A 22987-nucleotide genomic window follows, 5' to 3' on the forward strand; every position below is an offset into this window, starting at 1 on the left:
GCTGGGAAAGATTGAAGGCAAGAAGAGAAGGGGAGGACAGAGGATGAGATGGTTGGATGGCATCACCAACTTGATGGACATGAGCTTGAGCAATTTCCAGGAGTTGGTTATAGACAGGAAAGCCTGGAGTGCTGCAGGCCATGGGCTCTCAAACAGTCAGACACGACTGAGAAACTGAACTGAATTGACTCAAATACATATACACAAATATTCATAGCAGCACTTTTTGCAATGGTCAAAAAAGGTGGGAACAACCCAAATGTATAGCAAGGAATAAGCAATATATAGTATATCCATACAATGGAATGTAATCTACCATAAAAAGAATAAAGCAATGCTACAGCATTGATAAAACTGAAAAATAATATATTAAATGAAAGAAGTCAGACACAAGTGGCTACACATTATATCATTCAGTTTATGTGAAATATCCCGAATAAGTAAATCTATCGAGACACAAATTGGTGGTGGCCAGGGGCTGGGGGAGAGGAGGATGACTACAGGGTAGTCTCTTGGGTGATGGAACCATGCTGGAACTGGCTAAAGGTGGCATCTGTATAACCTTGTGAATACTGAATACTACTCAATCTATACTTTTATTTACTCACTAAATATTTGCTTATTTATTTGGCTGCACCAAGTCTTGGTTGTGGCACACGGGATCTCTAGTTGCTGCATGCAAACTCTCAGTTGTGGCATGTGAGACTTAGTTCCCTGACCAGGGATCGAACCTGGGCCCCCTGCATTGAAAGTGCAGAATCTTAGCCCCTGACTCACCAGGGAAGTCCCTGAATTGCATACTTTTAAATTACTAATTTTGTGTTAGTGAATTTCACCTCAAAAAATCTTATGGAAAGGAAGTTGGAACCTGAGTCTTTGTCTTGACGTTGCATACTTCAGCCTTCCACGGTAGCAACTGCTGGGGCATTAAAATCAGTGTCGGTTCATTTCACTAGCCCGATGCTGCTGCTGCTGCTGCTAAGTCACTTCAGTGTTGTAAATAGTGTTGACAGTATTATGAAAGCAAAATGCTGTTTACAAATTTGCAGTATTTGGGCAAAATGTCAACTTAGTTGAAATCCAGGTGAGAGTAACAGCAGTCACAGCTACCAGTTTTTGAGGAGGCCCTGTGCGTCAGGCAGTCAGCCACACTCACAACCCTCCTTGAACTCCTGCAACTGTCTTGCCAGTTAAATACTGATGTTCCCGTTTTGCAGATGAGTTTAAGCAAGTAAACAAAAAAACCTATCAGAGACTAGAAATGAAGCTAATCCTTGAAACCCCCAGGTCTGTTTGACTCCAAAACCTGTATTGCTCTTTAACTGCCTATAAGTAGGAAATATAAAAATCAATGGGGCAAGCGATATCAAATTTCACTCAGAGAAATCCGTACCAAAGACAGGAAGTGACAAATGGAGTGCTTCAGCTTTGTTTGAACAGGCCCATTTGATAGCAGCCACCCAGGCTAGGAGAGCCATGAGAGAGTGGAGCTGTTGGGCCACGTGCCCTTATGCAGAATAGACGTGTGCAGAGTAATAACTCACGTTGCATTTTGAGCCTTTCAAAGCATGCTTACCCTGCTTGCCAATGTATATTCTTAAAACGTTCTGCTCTTGGAAATAACTGGTAACCATGGAGACAATACAACTCTATAAATGAAAATAGCTTTGTAAGTAGATTAAGTTACACAAAAAGCTACTGTATACAATGGCAGTTTTTTTCTTTTTCAAAAGTATATACTTACTGTGAAAGCTTCTTCGGAAGGTCTGTATTTTCCATCACTTTTGCTTATGTTCCAATAATTAAAGCTGCAGCTTTTGCACTACTGATGTTTTTAAATTATTTTTTTTACTGAATGAAAGATTCAGTGCTTTACAATTTTCCAAAATATCACACAGTTGACTTCATACAATCCTATAATAATCTTTTTTTCCCTCTCCTACTTCTATATTACCCCTCACTCCTTCCCTCTCCCCAATGATAGCCATGGTTCATTCAGTGTGAATATAAAATAGGGTGAATGATATTTGCGTAGTTAGGGGAAAGCTAAAACCTTGACAAAAACATGGTACTAAAACAGGGAACTAAGCGAAACAAACAAAACACAAAACAAAAAAATTAAACCAGATAGACTTCTGTTTCCACCTATGACAGATAACTGATACGGGACTTGCCCTGGCACTTTAAACAACTGAAACAAACAAACAAACAAACAGGACCCTGGGAAAACACATATGAAAAAAAATTTTTTTTTAAACACTGGGAAACAGGCAGTTCATAATTATGATCCTTGAGAGAAGGGAAACAAATAAGGTAAGCCCTGAAATCACTCTAGCTTTCTTCCTGGACAAAATGTCCAGACGGCAGGGCAGAAAGGAGGAAACAGTCTGATGGTCATTCTAAGCTGAGGAGCCAGAGATCGTAGCTCGGCAAGGCAGAGGCAAATAAGAATGTGCAGCATAGGGCACCAAAGAGCAGGGAGTGCAAAGAGAGAGGAGAAAGAGAGAGAAGTAGAGATCCAGGATTTTCACATCCTGGAGATTCCGGCTAATTATCAATCTGATCATTGTGGAGGCCAGGCAAGGACAACTGCTAGGGAAAAAAAAAATTAATGGGAACCTTAAACCAAGCATTTCACAGAGTTCAAATGGGGTTAAGAATCATCTGAGTTCACACCATTCAGAGTGGAGAAAATCTTATTGAGTAAATAGTACATTTTTGAAAGATTCCAGAAGTAAGCTAAACTAGATCTAGAAAGAAAGGTAATCTAGACACAGCCTAAACATCTTGAAAACTAATCATTAACATTAAGCTGATCTGAAGACATTACGAGTGCCTGCCAGAAAAAAGGTTGACACCCCTTAAATTAAAAACAAATCCAGTAATCAGTAAGGTAAAATTCACCGTGTCTAGCAACCAATAAAATTAATACACACGTGAAGGTGCAGGAAAATGTAAACCATAACCAGGAGGAAAATCAGCCAATAGAATCAGACCCAGAAGTGAAAGAGATGAGGAAATTAACAGAAAATAACTTTAGAACAGCTATTTTAAATGTTGAAAGTATGCTCAGAGATTTTTTTTTTAAAGCACGAACATCAGTGCTGCCAGGGGATGTGGCACTTCCTTTCTGCTCTCACACTAGTCCTGGTATCACCACGTGCACCCTAAGCACGCAGAATGATGCCAGCAAGTCTGAGGACCTGTACTTGCCATGGAAATGCTCCACCAGCAACTGTAACATCAGTACCAAAGACCATCCAGATGAACCTGGCCAAGGCTGACAAAATGACAGGCAGGTTCGAAGGCCAGTTTAAAACTGAGGCTATCTGTGGGGCCATTCACAGGATGGGAGAGTCAGATGACCAGTCAAGGCTTATGGCATCGTGTAAAAGAACTTCTGACTGGAGAGGATCATGGAAATGTGAAATATTTTTCATAACTAGTGACCCCCTCAGAAAAGAAAAACATGAGCATAATGAAGATACAAATGTAAGATGTAAAGAGCCAAAAAGAATTGCTAGAGATAGAAAAGCTGAAATGAAAATTCCACTGGGTGGGATTAACAGATACTACAGAAGAAAAAAGATGATCTGGACGACATTATTAGAAACTATCCAAAATGAAGCAGAGAGAAAAAAGATTGAAAAACAAATGATCTAAGCCTCAGTGATTTATCATATAGGATAAAGTGATCCATATACGTGTAACTGGAGTCCAGGATAAAAATGGAGGGGAGGGGCAGGAAAAAATATGGGAAGAAATATTCAGTCAGAACATTTCCTAATATTATGAAAACTACAAACTCACAGTTCTGAAGCAACCAGAGAAAAGAGACAAAATTAGGTACAGAGGAACAAGGACAATAAATATCTCAGACTTTTTGTCAGAAACCATACAAGTTAAAGACAATGGAATGGTATCACTAGAGTGCTAAAAGAAAAATAACTCACTAACTTAGAAATCTACAACCAATGAAAACAACTTTAAGAATTGAAGGAAAAAACAAACTTTTCCAGGCAAACAAATGTTGAGAGGATTTGGGTTCAGCAAACTTGCACTACAATGAATGTTAAAGGAAGTTCCAGATCCAGGCGGTTACACTGATGAATTCTATCACACACTTAAAACAGAAATCTCACCAGTGCTACACAAACTATCTTGTAAAGTAGAGGAGAAAGTAATACACCTAGAAAATATTCCTTAGAAAAAATATTCATTTTCTAAAGACAACAGTAACTTGATACTAAGTCCAAACAAAGATATTAAAGACAAAGTAAAGTACAGCCAAACATCCCCCATGAACACAGACACAAAAATCACTTACAAAACATTAACAAATCAGAAAATATTAATAAATCAAATCCAGCCAAAATTTTTTGAGTACATGAATACACACACACATACACACAAACACACACACATATTTATCCCTTACCCAGGAATGAAAAGTTGAATTAAAGTGCAAAAATTAATCAGTATAGTTCACCATATGACAGAATAAAACAGAAAAATCCATATGATAATCTCAATAGAACAGAAAAGGTACTAGCCAATTCAAAATTCCAAAGTAAGGATAGAAAGAAGTGTCCTCAACCTGATAAAGAGCATATACAAAAAAAAATCACACTTACTGTCATACATAATGGTGAAAGACTGAATGCTTTCCTTTTCAGGTCAGAAACAAGTCAAAGATGGACATTCTCATCACTTCCAACAGTGTAATAGAGGTCTTAATCATTTTAACAAAGCTCAAGAGAGAAACAAAAGGTACACAGATTGGAAAAGAAGATACAAAATTGTCTATGTTCATAAATAACATGTTTCTCTACAAAGAAAACTTTAAGGAATAAATAAGTTTAGGAAGATCATCAGATTTGAGGTCAATATACTAAAATCAACTGGATCTCTACAATGCTAAAAAGATAAAAACTACAAAAATGAAACTTTAAAAATACTACTTACAATGACATATCTAGAGACGAGTTCAACAAATTATGAATAAGACCTGTACACGGAAACTACAAAATATTCCCAAGATAAATGAAAGAAGACCTAAATAAATAGATATAGAATGTTCATGGATTAGAAAACTCAATATTAAGATGTCAACTCTCCTCAAAATAATGTATAAATGCTATCCCAATAAAAATCCAAACCTAATCTTGCTTTTTATAGAAATTGATAACCTGATTCAAAACTGTGTTTGGATATGCAAAATACCTAGATGGCCAAACCGACACTGAAGTAGCACAATAGAGCCAGAGGATTTATACTATCTGATTTCCAGACTGACTATAAAGCTACAGTAATCAAGGCAGTATGATCTTGTCATAAGGAGACACTAAAGCTTAATGTAACAGGACAGTCTAGAAATTGACCCATATAGAGGCAATAGGTCTTCCCTGTAGCTCAAAAGGTAAAGAATCTGCCTGCAATGCAGGAGACCCAGGTTTGTTTCCTGGGTCAGGAAGATATTCTGGAGAAGGGAATAGCAATCCACTCCAGTATTCTTGCCTGGAGAATTCCATGGAAAGAGGAGTCTGTTGGACTACAGTCTATGGGATCAAAAAGAGTCAGACTCAACTGAGCAACTAAAACTACTACTATACTATAACACTACTACTATTATAGAGGCAATAGATTTTCAACAAAGCTGTCAAGGTAATTCAGTGACGAAAGGATATTCTTTTCAAAAACAAGTCCTGGAAAAACCAGATATCCATATGAGAAACATGAATCACAACTCTTTCTTTACACCACACACAAAAGTTAACTAAAAATGCATCATAAACCAAAATACAAAACCTGAAGCTATAAAACTTCCAAAATAAAACAAAGAGGAAAATACTTCAACTTGTGGGGCTAGCCAGTTATATTTTTAGAGATGACACAAAACATAATAACAGAAAATAAAAATTAGGTAAGTGAACCTGATCAAAATGTAAGACATTTGCTCTTCAGAAGAAATCATTTAGAAAATGGAAAGCTAAGCCACAAATTTGGTAAATAATTGTAATACATCTATCCCTGGTGGCTCAGACAGTAAAGAATCTACCTGCACTTGGAAAACACAGGTTTGATCCCTGGATTGGGAAGATCCCCCAAATGGCTACCCACTCCAGTATTCTTGCCTGGAGAATTCCACGACAGAGGAGCGTAGTGGGCTACAGTCCATGGGGTCACAAAGAGTTGGAAATGACTGAGTAATGTGTAAGTAAAGTGTAAGTAATACACTTTATCTGACCAAGGATTTGCATCTAGAAAATATAAAGGGCTTTTTAACTCAAGAAGTCAAATAATCCAGTTGAAAAATAGGGAAATATTTGTACGGATACTTCATAAAAGAAGATATACAATAATATCTTCAACATTATTACTCTTCAGAGAAATGCAATTTAAAACCATTGTGAGCTACCACACATATCTATTAGAAAGGCTAACTGTGAAAATACTGACAACACCAAGTGTTAGCAGGATGTAGAGCAACTGAAAGTCTCATATTGCTGGTAGGAATGTAAAGTGGTACAACTACTCAAAAAAAATTGACATTTTCTTAACAAGTTAAAGATACACTTACCATTATGACCCAGCAATGCTACTCTTAAATATTCACCCAAAAGAAATAAAAACGTATGTCCACCCAAAGACTTGGATACTAATAGTCAAAGCAGCTTTAGTCATAATACCCCCAATCTGAAGACAATCTAGACATCCACTAAGAAGCTAGTGGAAAACAAACTGTAGCAAAGACACATCGTGAAATACTACTAAGCAGTAAAAAGGAGTGAACAATGTGGATGAATTTCTAAACAATTATGCTGAATGAAATCAGCCAGACACAAAAGACTAGGTACTGTATAATTCCATTTATGTGAAATCTTAGAAAAGGAAAAACTTATCTAAAGTGGGAAAAAATGGGAATGACTAGGAAGGGATAGTGGACAGTTTGAGAGTGACAGAAATGTTCTGTGTTTTGATTGTGGTGGTAGTTATGTGGGTAGGCATATTTGTTGAAATTTATCGAACTGTATGTGTACATAAAGGTATTATATTAAATGTAAGTAAAAGTTATTTTAAAAAGAAAGAGAGTGTATGTAAGCAAGCTAAGGGTCAATGGAGTCAAATAGCCTGGTGACTAGACCAGCCATCAATAACACTCCATCAGATCATGTGACAATTTCAAGAATGGGTACTCAGAGCCCACCTCAAATATTTCAATCTGGTAGCCCATGCTCACTGTGTGGAGAAATATCTTCCCCAGAAGAGCAAAAGATCGAGAAAGGTAGCAGCCAAGGTGGAGAGACAGGCTGTTCTGAGCCCCTGGTTCTTGGCTCTTACAAGGTTTCCTAATCACCACCCCTTCTCCACTGACAATTTTAGTTTAAGCTAGTTTGGTCGCATTCCTGTCATCTGCCACCTGAAGAATTTTTATTGGAAAAGAACACTGAGCTTTGAAGAAAGCTGGTCTCCAATTCCAGCCTTGCCCAGCACCAAGAGGGAGGAAATGTTGGGGTGGATTGGGCAGAGGACAGAGGAGAGGCAGCTCTTGCCTCTGTTTAGTAAACACAGAGCTGACTGGGAGAGTGAACTCTTAGTCAGTGCCTGACACTGCCAGGAGAAGGATGGAGGAAGAACAAACAACACAAGCACTGTTCAGGGAGAATGGGGAGAGACCAAGGAGCTGCACTACAGATTCCCTGTGGCCACAGTTGCACCACAGCAGCAGCAAACCGGTCAGCCCTCCTCAGCCCCTGCAGAGCTCCCTCTGTGGCCCTAGAGGGCAGCACTTGGCCAGGGAGACCCAGAAAGCACTCCTTGCATTTCCTGCCTTCTTCTGCCCAGCCCAGGTTACCCCTCCCCCCATGATAGATATGCTGCCCCAGAAATGACTTAAGACAACCTGAGACCTTGACAGAACCAGGGCTGGACAGAACCCAGTCGTTCAGCCTGGGAGGGCTTCCACCTGCATGAGCTCAGCGACTTTGTGCTGTGACCTTCCTTGCAGTTACCCAACCAAGAGCCCCTTTCATTTAAGAGCAGGATTTTTTCCCAGTGATAACTCACCTGTGCCTAAAGCGCTGCTCTTAGGCACATGACCTCATGTCACATGTACAGCAACTGTGTTTGTTGTGAAAAAGTAATTTCTACTGAACTGAAGAGTAAATTAGCTCAGAGAGGACAAGAGACGACTCAGAGTCACATGGCACTGAGTGGCGGGTGGATCTCATTCTAGGGTGGGTGTTTGTCCCCTATATTTCTCCACCTCTCTAGTGTATACTAGGGATGGGAGGCATTGTATGTGCAGAGCAGGAAACGTCCTTCTGGTTAGATACTTGACAAGATTACCTCATGTGCTTCAGCCCCTCATTCCCCCAGTCTGTGAGTCCTGGGAGAAAAAAATCCGTTCTCTCCACTGACCCTGTTTCCTCCCCTCTAAATGGGATGAACAGCCTTCAGGCAAGGGGTCACGAACATTTTCCATAATTGTCTACCGAGGCAATGACTAGCTTTGTGAGCCATACAGTCTCTGTGGCAACTACTCAACTCTGCTTTAAAGCCTGAAAGCAGCTATTGTTGTTGTTGTCATTGTTTAGTCACTGAGTCAGGTCTGACTCTGCCACTCTATGGACTGTACCCAGGTTCTTCTGTCCATGGGATTTTCCCCACAAGAATACTGGAGTGGGTTGCCATTTCCTCCTCCAGGGGAATCTTCCCCACCCGGAAATCAAGCCTGCATATCCTGCATTGGCAGGAGAATTCTTTACCACTGAGCCACCTGGGAAGCCCGAAAGCAGCCGTGGATAGTATTTGAATGAGCCTGATCCTGTTGCAGTGAAGTGTTATTTATGGATGCTGACGTTTGAATTTCATTTAATTGTCATGTGTCAAAACCATTTTTCTTTTTGTTTTCTTCCACCCATGTGAAGATGTAAAACCCATTCTTAGCTCAGTCTGCTGTATATAGGCGGCTGGAGGAATTTGGCCGGCTGGTCATAGTTTGTGAACTCCTGTCCTAGGCTATAGGGTTTCTTCAAGGGCGACTGCCTGTCAGGTGTACTGATGCACCTCCGGGGGTGGAAGGCACTTTGCAGCCAGCCAGACTCTGGGCTACTTCGAAGCCGCTCTAGCCCAGGCAGTGTAGCGTCCCGCCGTGGCTGACCCTCTGCTGGTACCCAGTCCCCATCCTAGGGGCCCGCCCTCACCCAGCTTCCAGCGCGCACTCACCCAGGGCGCCCGCGCACAGCAGGGAGCAGATGACGAGCCTCATTCTCCTCGTTGACGCGCGACACCTACCCGGCTCCCGGGGCCTCAGCTAGCTTTACCTGTCCACGAGGGGGCGGATCCGCCTCCTCGGAAGGGTTCCCTCTTCCGGCAGATCGCCCTCGCCACACCCCCATCCCTTGCGCGGGCATTTCGCCAGCCGAGCCTCGGCTGCATCTTTGCCCAGCGCCAGGAGCTGCGAGGCTGGGTCTCCGCTCGCCAGCTAGAGATCCGCACCCAGATATATGAGCCGCAGCAACCCCGGAGCCCGTTGGAGAGAGACACTGAGGCCCAAGGTGAGAGTGACCGCCTGGGCCCCAGGTTAGTTACTAGAATGCAGGTTCCTTGACTTCTAGACCTAGACGGCAGGTCTTGCATGGCCCTCCCTTTCGGGACTGAGGGGCGGTAGACGAGGTGAAACCTGTGGATCCCTCCTCTAGAAAAGGATGTGCACACGTATATACAACATTTTGAACACAGTTTTCAGGGATCCTCAGACTCTTTCTCCAAAGCGTCTCGGATGCCTACTTTGGGTCCCTCCCAGAAGCTCTCCAACCCCCAACCCCCATAAAATGGTCTCCTGCAACCCTGTCCTGAAGGTTGAGATCTGGTGAAGCGCAGGTGCAGACTGCGGAAGACTTCCTCCGGAAGTCTATGAACTCTCCCTGGGGCAAGTCTTCCGAATTTAGAGAGAATTTAAAAAACTTTTTCTTGAATGTAATAAACATAACATGAAACTTCACATGTCCCAAGTATAAAACGATGAATTATCACCAAGTGAACACAAGAGCATAACACAAGAAAAGGAACGTTAATAGGGTGGGGATGCCCCTCCTCAGTTACTTCCCATCTTCCCACAAGCGTATCCATTATCGTGACTTTTAGCAACACAGACTAATTCTGCTGATTGTTTAAGTTTACAGACATAGAATCATACCATATGTACAATGTTACATCTGGCTTCTTTCACTCAAGGTTATATTTGTAGGATTCATCTACCTTGCTGTTTATGCACAATCCCAGGCTTGGTGTTGCATCAGTTCAGTTCAGCTCAGTTCAGTCGCTCAGTCCTGTTTGATTCTTTGGAACATCAAGGACTGTAGCACACCAACTCCCGGAGCTTGCTCATACTCATGTCCATTGAGTCCGTGATGCCATCCAATCATCTCATCCTCTGTCATTCCTTTCTCTTGCCTTCAACCTTTCCAGGATCAGGGTCTTTTCCAATGAGTCAGTTCTTCTCATCAGGTGACCAAAGTATTGGAGCTTCAGCTTCAGCATCAGTCCTTCCAATGAATATTCAGGACTGATTTCCTTTAGGATGGACTGGTTTGATCATCTTGCAGTCCAAAGGACTCTCAAGAGTCTTCTCCAACACCATAGCTCAAAAGCATCAATTCGTCAGCACTCAGCTTTCTTTATGGTCCAACTCTCACATCCATACATGACTACTGGAAAAACCATAGCTTTGACTAGACATATCTTTGTCGGCAAAATAATGTCTCTTCTTTTTAATGTGCAGTCCATGTTTGTCATAGATTTTTCTTCCAAGGAGCAAGCGTCTTTTAATTTCATGGCTGCAGTCACCATCTGCAGTGATTTTGGAACCCAAGGAAATAAAGTCTGTCACTGTGTCCATTGTTTCCCCATCTATTTGCCATGAAGCGATGGGACTGGATGCTATGATCCTAGTTTTTTGAATGTTGAGTTTTAAGCCAGATTTTTAACTCTCCTTTTTCACTTCCATCAAGAGGCTCTTCAGTTCCTCTTTGCTTTCTACCATAAGGGTAGTGTCATCTGCATATCTGAGGTTATTGATATTTCTCCTGGGTATCTTGATTCCAGCTTGTGCTTCATCCAGCCTGGCATTTCACATGATGTAATCTGCACAGAAGTCAAATAAGCAGGGTGACAATATACAGCCTTGATGTACTCCTTTCGCAATTTGGAACCAGTCCATTGTTCCATGTCCAGTTCTAACTGTTGCTTATTGACTTGCATACAGATTTCTCAGGAGACAGATTACGCAGTTTGATATTCCCATCTCTTGAAGAATTTTCCACTGTTTGTTGTGATCCACACAGTCAAAGGCTTTGGCATAGTCAATGAAGCAGAAGTAGATGTTTTTTTTATGGAATTCTCTTGCTTTTTGTATTATCCAATGGATGTTGGCAATTTGATATCTGGTTCCTCTGCCTTTTCTAATTCCAGCTTGAGCACCTGGAAGTTCTCAGTTCACATACTGTTGAAGCTTCGCTTGGAGAATTTTGAGCATTACTTTGCTAGCCTGTGAGATGAGTGCAATTGTGCAGTTGTTTGAACATTCTTTGGCATTGCCTTTCTTTGGGATTGGAATGAAAACTGACCTTTTCCAGTCCTGTGGCCACTGCTGAGTTTTCCAAAATTGCTGGCATATTGAGTGAAGCACTTTCACAGCATCATCTTTTAGGATTTGAAATAGATCAACTGGAATTCCATCACCTCCACTAGCTTTGTTCGTAGTGATGCTTCCTAAGGCCCACTTGACTTCACATTCTAGGATTTTTGGCTCTAGGTGAGTGTGAGTGATCACACCATTGTGATTATATGGATTGTGAAGATGTTTTTTGTACAGTTTTTCTATGTATTCTTGCTGCCTCTTCTTAATATCTTCTGTTAGGTCCATACCATTTCTGTCCTTTATTGAGCCCATCTTTGCATGAAATGTTCTCTTGGTATCTCTAATTTTCTTGAAGAGATCTCTAGTCTTTCCCATTCTATTGTTTTCCTCTATTTCTTTGCACTGATCACTGAGGATAGGGCTTTCTTATCTCTCCTTGCTCTTCTTTGGAACTCTGCATTCAAACTCTGGGTTACCCCTCTCCTTTCCAAGAAACTTGGCACCTCTAATGCCTCATGCTCTTAAATAGATGTTTTCTGGGGCTTTATCCACATCTGGATGTGCTCAACAAGAGCACGGTTCTTATACAGGCTACTTCAACATGACAGAAGCACAAATGAGGATGACATTAGCTACTAATTTGTAATCTTTATTTTTTTTAATATTCTAACATATTGTTAACTGAATGAATGAATTTTACAGGTTATTGTGCTCATTTACAAGTGTTCCAACTCCTCGTTTATTCATACCTTTGAAAGGAAATAGAGTCTAATATTTTTCTTGTTTTACATGCTAACCCTAAGCTGGAAAATAGTGTCTCAAGGGGTAAGGCTCAAAAAATTGTCAAATAGGTGAATAAAGGCACATGAAGGATTATCTCAAAAGTATATTTGAGCAATCTTCTCTGTAGGCCAGTGGACAAAAACTAAATAGGGTCAAGAGGTGAGCATTGCTCTTAAGGTTAATGATCTGCCTAAAGCTAACACAGCCTAAAACCAGTAGCCCAAGATGCCCAGTGACCTCTGAGTGGAGCAAACTCTGGAAAATTCCTATTTATTGTAACCAAGTTATATTGCAAAGGAAGGACATCCATAATCCTAAAGCCATCTCTGTTGCTTTGACACAATCATAACAGCAGAGCAGGTTAGATTGTATCATAGGAAACAATTTAAAGACTTCATGATGGCCTTTGGAAAATTAGGAATTTGTAAATTTATCATAACTGTGTGCCAGGCACTAAGCTAAGTGTTTTTCAGATATTAATTTATAGTAACCTCATAAGTTAGTTACTTTTATCATCTCCATTTCATACAGGAAGAAAGTGAAGCACCAAGAGGTTAAGTAACTTGTCCAAGGTCAGACAGTCAGTACATGTCAGAGCCAGTATTCAGGCTAGGCAGCCTGCTTCCAAGTCTATGCTCTTCCCCATGTGGCCTCCAGCATTTATCTCTGAACCCATTTCACTCTTTCCTCTTTCTAAGGGCCTTTCTGATAATAAAAACAGTTTTTGAAACACATTTGTTTAGACCCTGGCAACTTCAGAATTGATTAGGTTGGTACTAGTTGACATAACAGATGAAACTCCAAATCTCAATGGTTTAACATAATGGAAGTTGGCTTCCTGCTAGTATAAAGCCCAGTTGGAATCAGAGGTCTTATTTTATTGGAGAGGCAGGGGTGTGGGGGGTTCCACCTTCATAGCTCTGGTTAGTCAATCAGAGATACAGGCTAAGAGATGCTCTGCCATTTTCAATATGTGGTTTCCAAGACTGCCTTGCGTGTTGACACCTAGAATAAGGAAGTATGGGAGGTGCAAGAGGTTTCCATGAACCAGGTCTGGAAGTGCTATACATCACTTCTATTTATATTCTATTGGCTATAACTCAGTCACATGACCCCATCGAGATGCAGACAGGATGGGAACTGGAATCCCTGGCTCAGCAACTTTGTCCCAGCCACAACATACACTATCAAAGAAGACCACATGTCTTCGGTCTTTTGTCTTAGCTTGTGTTTCCCCAGAAAACACACTTTTAGACAAGACTTTTCAAATGTTTTATTTGGTAAAATAAAGAATATTTGCTAAAATAAAGTTAGAGAATGGGGAAGAGAGACAGGGATAAAAAGGCAACCAAAGGATGTACTGACAGATCAGTTACCACCATGGAGACTGGAGCTTAATTCCACTGGGGAAACTCTGGAAGCAAGGTTATAATAGCCCATCCAAGAGGCTTGCAAATAAGAGTCTTTGTACACCAACTCCTGTCAGTAATCATTTGAAGGTTTTTTTTTCCCATGGGTCATAAATCTCCTTGCTTCCTGGGCTACTGTGCAGGTGGCAAAGCCGACTCCTGGTGTCACAGAATGCTTTCATGCAAAGAAACACAGGTGCTGGCAGCTGGAAGTTTCCCAATATGCCTGTGAGTGGTAAGGCTGAGGGGATATATATGGGATACTAAGGATCTACTACACAGTCTCTGCCAGAATCCACTGGATGATCCAGTGACATATGGACTGAACAGATTGATTGCTACTCACCCCTCATCCCCACCAATCACATGGTGATATATAATAGTGGAGCAGGGACAGAACAACTACAGTAAAATTTCTTTTCAGAAAGTTCCGGAAAGAGGGGAGATTCCTAGCTGTTGCTGATCAGTATCAACTTTGAAGTCCTACTGGAGAGGCACTGGATAGTTCCTCTTTCTGACTCAGGTTCTGCTCTCTGAAAGTAGTTCCTTTGCTCAGTGTTCTCCAAAGACCCTCTTGGAGGGTCCTCCTTCTCTATGATCCTCTCTAACCAGGTCTAGACAGGGTATTGAGAAACTAGTGTTCCCTGAAGGCTGTATGACTTTTCACCCACTTCCTATTATGCAAGCTTGAAAATTATATTAAAGTTTGAATACTCCGAATTTCTGGTTTTCTTCACAAAACAATGACCTCAAAACCTTAGTAGCCTTCAGATCTACTTGCTCCCTGTCAGTTTTACACATACAAGACAAGGGCAAGGCCTGAGTGATGAAGCTGGTGAAGATACATGAGACATATTTATTGTTTCCATCAAATCAGATCAGATCAGATCAGTCACTCAGTCGTGTCCGACTCTTTGTGACCCCATGAATCACAGCACGCCAGGCCTCCCTGTCCATCACCAACTCCTGGAGTTCACTGAGACTCACGTCCATCCAGTTAGCAATGCCATCCAGCCATCTCATCCTCTGTCGTCCCCTTCTCCTCCTGCCCCCAATCCCTCCCAGCATCAGAGTCTTTTCCAATGAGTCAACTCTTCGCATGAGGTGGCCAAAGTACTGGAGCTTCACCTCCAGCATCATTCCTTCCAAAGAAATCCCAGGGCTGATCTCCTTCAGAATGGACTGGTTGGATCTCCTTGCAGTCCAAGGGACTCTCAAGAGTCTTCTCCAACACCACAGTTCAAAAGCATCAATTCTTCGGTGCTCAGCCTTCTTCACAGTCCAACTCTCACATCCATACATGACCACAGGAAAAACCATAGCCTTGACTAGACGAACCTTTGTTGGCAAAGTAATGTCTCTGCTTTTGAATATGCTATCTAGGTTGGTCATAACTTTCCTTCCAAGGAGTACGTGTCTTTTAATTTCACGGCTGCAGTCACCATCTGTAGTGATTTTGGAGCCCAGAAAAATAAAGTCTGACATGGTTTCCACTGTTTCCCCATCTATTTCCCATGAAGTGATGGGACCGGATGCCATGATCTTCTTTTTCTGAATGTTGAGCTTTAAGCCAACTTTTTCACTCTCCTCTTTCACTTTCATTAAGAGGCTTTTGAGTTCCTCTTCACTTTCTGCCATAAGGGTGGTGTCATCTGCATATCTGAGGTTATTGATATTTCTCCTGGCAATCTTGATTCCAGCTTGTGTTTCTTCCAGTCCAGCGTTTCTCATGATGTACTCTGCATATAAGTTAAATAAACAGGGTGACAATATACAGCCTTGATGAACTCCTTTTCCTATTTGGAACCAGTCTGTTGTTCCATGTCCAGTTCTAACTATTGCTTCCTGACCTGCATACAAATTTCTCAAGAGGCAGATCAGGTGGTCTGGTATTCCCATCTCTTTCAGAATTTTCCACAGTTTATTGTGATCCACACAGTCAAAGGCTTTGGCATAGTCAATAAAGCAAAAATAGATGTTTTTCTGGAACTCTCTTGCTTTTTCTATGATCCAGTGGATGTTGGCAATTTGATCTCTGGTTCCTCTGCCTTTTCTAAAACCAGCTTGAACATCAGGAAGTTCACGGTTCACATATTGCTGAAGCCATAGCAAAAATAGAAGAAGCCAAAGGTGCTAGCTCCCTGGGTCCTCACCCACACACTGAAAAGGATGACACCGAAGAAAAGGGGCTGGTGACTGCAATTGAGATTTGCAGTCCAGTTCCTCATCACTGGGGAACCAAATCTAGATCATAGCTATGTGGTTTTATATTCTGCAGCTCTATTCTGAGGGGAGCGATGCAGAGAAGCACACTTCATCAGAATCTGGGACGTGATGAGAAGCTATCTGATGACATTCTTCTAGGGCAGGTGGGAAGACAAGTGGGAGGTGGCCTCCATCCTCTCATGTTCCAGCAGGATCACAGAGTGTTTGGCTTAACTGTGCTGCAGTTTCAACCTTCACCTGTATGGATACGTACAAGTTTGCCAGGAAGCCATGGCAGAGCTGTTCCCCTACAGTAGTTGCCACACTCACAGTTCTCTCCTGGACTAATTTTCAAGCCTGATTGCTATTCTTAACCCCATACCTGTTTCTCTCTCAATTAATGGTACCTAACAATCACTTCATGGTAAATAGATGGCAGGGGAGGGAATGGAAACAGTGACAGATTTTATTTTCACGGGCTCCAAAATCACTGCAGATGGTGACTGCAGCCATGAAATTAAAAGACACTTGCTCCTTGGAAAAAAGTTATGACAAACCTAGACAGCTATTAAAAAACAGAGACATCATTTTGCCTACAATGGTCCATATAGTCAAGCTATGGTTTTTCCAATAGTCATGTATGGATTTGAGAAAGCTGAGTACCAAAGAATTGATGCTTTAGAATTGTGGCACTGGAAAAGACTCTTGAGAGTCCCTTGGATTGCAAGGAGATCAAACCAGTCAGTCCTAAAGGAAATCAGTCCTGAATATTCATTGGAAGGACTGATGCTGAAGCTCCAATACTTTGGCCTCCTAATGCGAAGAGCCAATTCACTGGCAAAGAACCCAATGCTGGGAAAGATTGAGGGCAGGAGGTCAAGTGGGTGACAGAGGATGAAATGGTTGGATGGCGTCATCAAGTCAATGGATATGAGTTTGAGCAAACTCTAGGAGATAGTGAAGGACAGGGAAGCCTGGCCTGCTGCAGTACATGGGGTCTCAAAGAGTCAGACATGACTTAGAGACTGAACAACAACAACCCAGGTTAAGTAGGCGGCCCATACTCTTAGGTCTTTTTCACATGATGGGTTATAATGTACATTTGTTCTGGAAAACTTCTCTCGGGTTTTGTTTCATTTTTAGGGCCTAGATGCAATCAGCTTTCCCAACCTTGCAAAATCCAAGTTTTGGATTTTTAAATTCCTTTTACTTCTTGTGTGTAAACAAGCTAATCCTTCCCTGAGTTTAGCACTTTCTTATAATACCAAATTAAATGCAGCCAATAGCAACCAATGCATGCTAATAGCATCCTATTTTACCTCCTCCTCCTCCACTTCAGTGGATTCAGTTGACCTATATGTTCTACCTTCCAGGTATGAAGACAACCGTTTAAATAAATATTTTGCCACCACAGAGACTATTTCTATAGCAAGAAAGATCATTTACTAACCTCATTTTTAAATTATACATCCCCTTATTTGTACATAGTCTTTGTGGTGGCAAAATATTTATTTAAACTGTTGTCTTCATACCTGGAAGGTAGATCATAGGCCTACTAAGTGATGAAGTGTAGGAGGAGGAGGTAAAATTAACCTCATTTTAAAATTATACATCCCCTTATTTATATACGGGGCTTCCTTGGTAGCTTAGATGGTAAAGAATCTGCCTGCAATGCAGGAGACCCAGGTTAGTTCCCTGGGTTGGGAAGATCCCCTGGAAAAGGAAATGGCTACCCACTCCAGTATTCTTGCCTGGAAAACCCCATGGACAGAGGCACCTGGTGGGCTACAGTCCATGTGGTTGCAAAGAGTCAGACATGACTGAGCAACTAATGTCAATGTTGTTTGTATGTATTTATTCATTCACATCACTGGAAGCAAATATAAAACACTATCACTGAAAAGGCCTGGTTTAGTTTGTTTTAGTTTTCAGAAATCTCATCAATGTAGCAAAATATAACAGGAAATATTCATATTCACATTACCCATATTTTAAAAATAACTATCTTTTTATATTTGTTTTCTGCATTTTTAAATTTTACAAACAGATAAATTTCCCTTTAGGCTTACTCCAAGCAAAGTCTAGAGTGTCTGGCTCTAGGTGACAGAAGTGCTAAGGAAACAGGAAGGTGAGGGGAAAGTTAATGCCCAGATCCCATCTTCAGGGGCAGCTTCTTAAGGGCACATCACAACTGTTCTGTTGTTGTTCTTTCACTAACATCTTCATGGGTGAAAATCCATATAACTATTTTCACCCTTTCCTAAAGGATGACTCTTCAAGCAAACCTTAACATGAATCAGAATCATTCTGAGGGCTTGTTGAAACACAGAGCAGCAGCCGCATCCTGGAGCTCAGCTGGCCTGTGGTTGGACTCACAAAGTTTCATTTCTAATAAGTTCTCAGGTGATGATGGTGCTGCTGGTCCAGACACCACACGACATACACAACCACTGCTCTAGCCAATGCCCTAGATTAACCAGGGCACCTCAGAAACAGATAAAGACCATTTCTGCCCATGAGATGACGCAGATGGCAAAACTTGTCACCTGGCCACCTATTCCGAAGAGGAGGTCAACTCCCCTGCTATTCAAAGTCAACCACTAAAAGCTAAACAGTTAATTTCATTCTCAGATGGTAAAGAATCCACCTGCAAGGCAGGAGACCTGGGTTCACTCCTTGGGTGGGGAAGGTACCCTGGAGAAGGAAAAGGCTACCCACTCTAGTATTCTTTCCTGGAAAATCCCCATAGACAGAGGAGCCTGGTGGGCTACAGTCCATGGGGTCACAAAGAGTCAGACACGACTGAGTGACTAAACACAGCACATGACTCCCGTTTTCCTCCTCTGAGGCCTTTACTGGGTCCTAGAAATGTCAGGAATGGGCTCCTGTCCCTTCAGAGATGTGTGGCAGCCTGTGACAAGGAGCACTGTGATGAGTCAGGAAGAGCAGGGGCGTTCCAGTCACACAGTCCCTGAGCCTCACTTTCTCATCTACATGATTTGAGAGGTGGCTACCCCCTCACAGTTGAAAGACAGTGTGGGGAGGGGGTGGTTGGAAAATATCAGGTAAATAGTCACTCAGTTGAAAGATATTGGAGGAGGCTTGGTTGAAAGATACCAGGGAATAATCACTCAAGAGAAAGACACTGAGGGTAGGGGAAGGTGCTGGTTGAATAATACCAGGGTTTGCTCAGTTGTATGAGACTAAGTGGTCTGTACTGTGTGGTTGGATATAAGGCTGATCTGATGCTTTTCCTCAGTTTGTCTGCCTCCATAGCATTTGTTGGGATAAAAGTGAGGATATTACTGAGAGCTTTGCTCTGAAGGAAAGGGATAAGGCTTCTCCCAGCTGCTTGCTGTTTTCTTAGGCAACTGAGAAATTTACAGTAGTGGAGGCAGAATCCTCATACCATGCAGTAGTCCCATAGGGAAACCCCATTCATTAACTAAAACACTTCCTCATCCAGGGGTCACAAATAAGAATTGGCCATTCAGTGATCTGAGCACCCATGGTGGTCTTAGATCCCAGAAGGGAGAAATTGAGGCATACGAGAGGGCTGAAATGCCTCTAAGGTTAACCCTAGAGGGTTAAGTTCACAAGCAGTGCACTGGCTTACCACACAATTTCATTAGTGAATTTTTTAATCTGAAAAATTCAACTTTAAAATGGGAAATACAGCCTCTCCAACACAGAAACAAGGGATATCAGAAAGCCAGCCTTTAACTGACACCCAAGCCAAGGGTTAAGGACGTACAAACTTATACTTGCAAGTACCTACTCAATTGGGCAAACTATACTAAAGAAGAACTCAACCTAAAAAAGGCCAAATCAGGGTTCTTCTCATATTCAGAAATTGCTGTTTTTGTACACACAGAAAAAGCCAGCCACAAATCAAACAAACTGAGTGGAATGCTTACTTTGATTGGTATTTCGGAGAAGGCAATGGCACCCCACTCCAGTACTCTTGCCTGGAAAATCCCGTGGATGGAGGAGCCTGGTAGGCTGCAGTCCATGGGGTCGCTAGGAGTTGGACACGACTGAGCGACTTCACTTTCACTTTTCCCTTTCATGCATTGAAATGCTTAGGAATGCTTACTTTGATTGGTATTTAGAAGCTACTAAACTAAAAAAGGCTGCTAGAACTCTGTCTCTTCTTTTGCTCCTCCCACATATCTTTTTCTATCTGAATTGCCTGGTTCAGATGTTGTATTTTTTCTTTTCCAACTCATCTGCCTCCTGCTGCTTTTTCTTCCCCAATAAAGGAAGGAAAAAAAAAATCAGAAGTGATTGTAACTCCCTTTAAGGAGGAACCTATTACAGGGAGAGATGAACCATCCTTAGTGTTTACAACACACCCAGGACCTAAGCAGAACTTTAGAGCCTTAGCTAAGGAATTTCCAATCCAAGTTAGGATCCATTAGGATTTGCTAAGGAATTTGAGTTACACATCTTGACTTATAAGTCTGGGTTTTCAGATCTGTATCAATTAATATAGGTGTTAGTTTCTGAATGCAAAGCAAGGGAATGAATTTTAAAAAGCAGGATGTAAACATTCCTCAATGGATTTTGAACCACAGGCTCACACTGAATACAAGGAATTAGCTCAGAAATTGCTTAAACTTATCCCATAGGTTTTTCCAAAAAAAAAAAAAAAAAAGACCAGACAGAGATTCACCAGTGCAAGCAAAGATCAGATGGATCAATTCTAGATTATTATGAAAGGGTTGAAAAAAACTTTTAAGCAATATTCTGGCTTGACAACTGAATCATTCTCTAAACACCAAAGCAGCCCCTTGCTTAACTCTGCTTTCTCAGAAAGCTTAAAGAAGGATTTGACTACTCTAGTCAAAGGATAACCTAGATTGGTCAGAGTTACAAACAAATGTCCTTGTTACACTGGCTGACCAATGTTTCACAATCATTAAAAAAAAAGTAGGGGGTATCTACAAAAATGATCAACCTTCAATTGTGCTAGTGCCTGTTGAAGTTTAACTGACTTCTGTTTAATTCCCAACTAGTTGAGAAAGCTAGCTTGAAAGAAAAAAGTTATATATATATATATATATAAATAATTCTGACCCTGAGCGAATAAGGCCTACTAAGAAAGCCTGATTTTCTCTTCCTGTTCTTTGAGCCCAGAGTTCTAAGGATTATTTATTCTATCTCAACCATCTCTAATTCTTGAAGCAGGGGGAGAAAGGGGATAGGAAAAATTATTTAACTTATTCTAATTATTATTTACAAGTAGTGAGCTGTATATTGTGATATATGTTTCATGACTAAGTTTAGAAAATGAAGCTATGAAACCCCTTGTATCTGTCTGGATATATGTATGTCTCAATATGTGTGTTTGGATAATATTTCTGAGGTTAATTTGTCAATGAGGTCTACTTAATTGAATTAAAGAAAATCAAGTATTTACATAAATTCTGAAAGATATAGGAGATAACTGCCCAGAATTAATTTCAGATTTACATAAGCTGGGAAATATTCAGTATTAAATTAATGCCTGGTATTAATGTTTAAGTTTTTTTACCTAATTAATACAGACATGTCTTTAGAGTCATCAGCATTAAGTATAATACTTTTATTGCATCTAGATTTAAATAAAATCTTGTTATAGCTATTGCAACTTTGTCAGCAAGGAAGGTAACTTGATGTGAAGGAACTTTAAAGGAAAGAAAATACAAATAATGCAAGAGCTCTTAGAAAAACTCTATTAAAAATAATTATGCTTAGAACTGTCTATCTAAAATAGTCTCTCCAGATTCTGGTAACTTGAAATTCTAGAATTGTGCTGAATTAAGTTAAGTGATGGAAGTTTATTGAATAGCTAGGCCACTCCCAAATAAAATAAGATATTGAAACATCAATTACTAAACACTGGATTCCTCTTTCAGAAACGCTAAAGATATTTTGGGGGGTGGTCCTAAGATGGCGGAGGAATAAGATGGGGAGATCACTTTCTCCCCCACAAATTCATCAAAAGAACATTTGAACACTGAGTAAATTCCACAAAACAACTTCTGAATGCTGGCAGAGGACATCAGGCACCCAGAAAAATAGCCCATTGTCTTCGAAAGGAGGTAGGAAAAAATATAAAAAATAAAAAGAGAAACAAAAGCTATAGGAATGGAGATGGGTCCCGGGAAGGGAGTCTTAAAAAAGAGAGAAGTTTCCAAACACCAGGAAACACTCTCACTGGTGAATCTGTGGCGAGCCTTGGAATCTCAGAGGGCAACATAACCGGGAGGAAAAATAAATAAATAATTAAAACCCAGAGATTACGTGCCCAACAGTTACTCCCGGTGGAGAAGCAGTGCAGACTCCTGCATCCGCCACTAGCAAGTGGGGGCTGGGCAGGGAAGTGCAGGCTGCATTGCTTAGAGTAAGGACAAGGCCTGAATGGCCCGAGGGCAATCTGAGGGAACTAACTTGAGATAGCAAACCAGACTGTGGGATAGATACCACGTGAAAAGCCCTAACATAACATACTGCCAGGCCCGCTCACAGAACAAAGGACTGAGCAGAGCTAGCTGGCTGCGGACCGGCCCATCCCCCACCAGAGACGGGCAGGCAAGGGCAGCCAGAGCCGGAAGAGGGCAATCGCGGCCCCAGAGAGGCATCCTCTACTAAACTGCAAGCAGGTTTCATTGCTAACCAAGACTTCTTGGGATTCTGGACCGTCGACATCCACCGGGAGTGTCGTAGCCAGAGATCAGTTCCCCAGAAGAGACACACGGCACACCTGAGAAGGTGCTCTGGTTGTACACCCAGAAAACCTAGCGGAAGGGACGGGGGAGGCAATAAGTCACAGAACTGCGCTCGACAAGCTCCTGGTCACCTGAGCTGCCCGGACCTGGGAAGGGCACAAAACACAACCCAACCAAGTCTGCGTCTTTTTGGAGTATCCGAGTACCTGAACCTGAGTGGCTTAGACCTAGGA

The 22987-nt window shown here is 41.5% G+C and overlaps 1 protein-coding gene across 1 annotated transcript in view; it reads right to left on the minus strand.

Moving 5' to 3' along the window:
• Positions 1-9370, minus strand: part of LOC109560217 (inhibitor of carbonic anhydrase) — a 43619-nt gene extending 34249 nt beyond the window's left edge. Inside the window, exon 1 of the mRNA XM_070794659.1 lies at positions 9229-9370. Coding sequence (XP_070650760.1) covers positions 9229-9271 — 43 coding nt within the window. The 5' untranslated portion in view covers positions 9272-9370. The remainder of the gene's footprint in view (positions 1-9228) is intronic.
• Positions 9371-22987: the final 13617 nt, after the last annotated feature.

This window comes from Bos indicus, chromosome 1 (genome assembly GCF_029378745.1).
Source record: "Bos indicus isolate NIAB-ARS_2022 breed Sahiwal x Tharparkar chromosome 1, NIAB-ARS_B.indTharparkar_mat_pri_1.0, whole genome shotgun sequence".
Taxonomy (NCBI): domain Eukaryota; kingdom Metazoa; phylum Chordata; class Mammalia; order Artiodactyla; family Bovidae; genus Bos; species Bos indicus.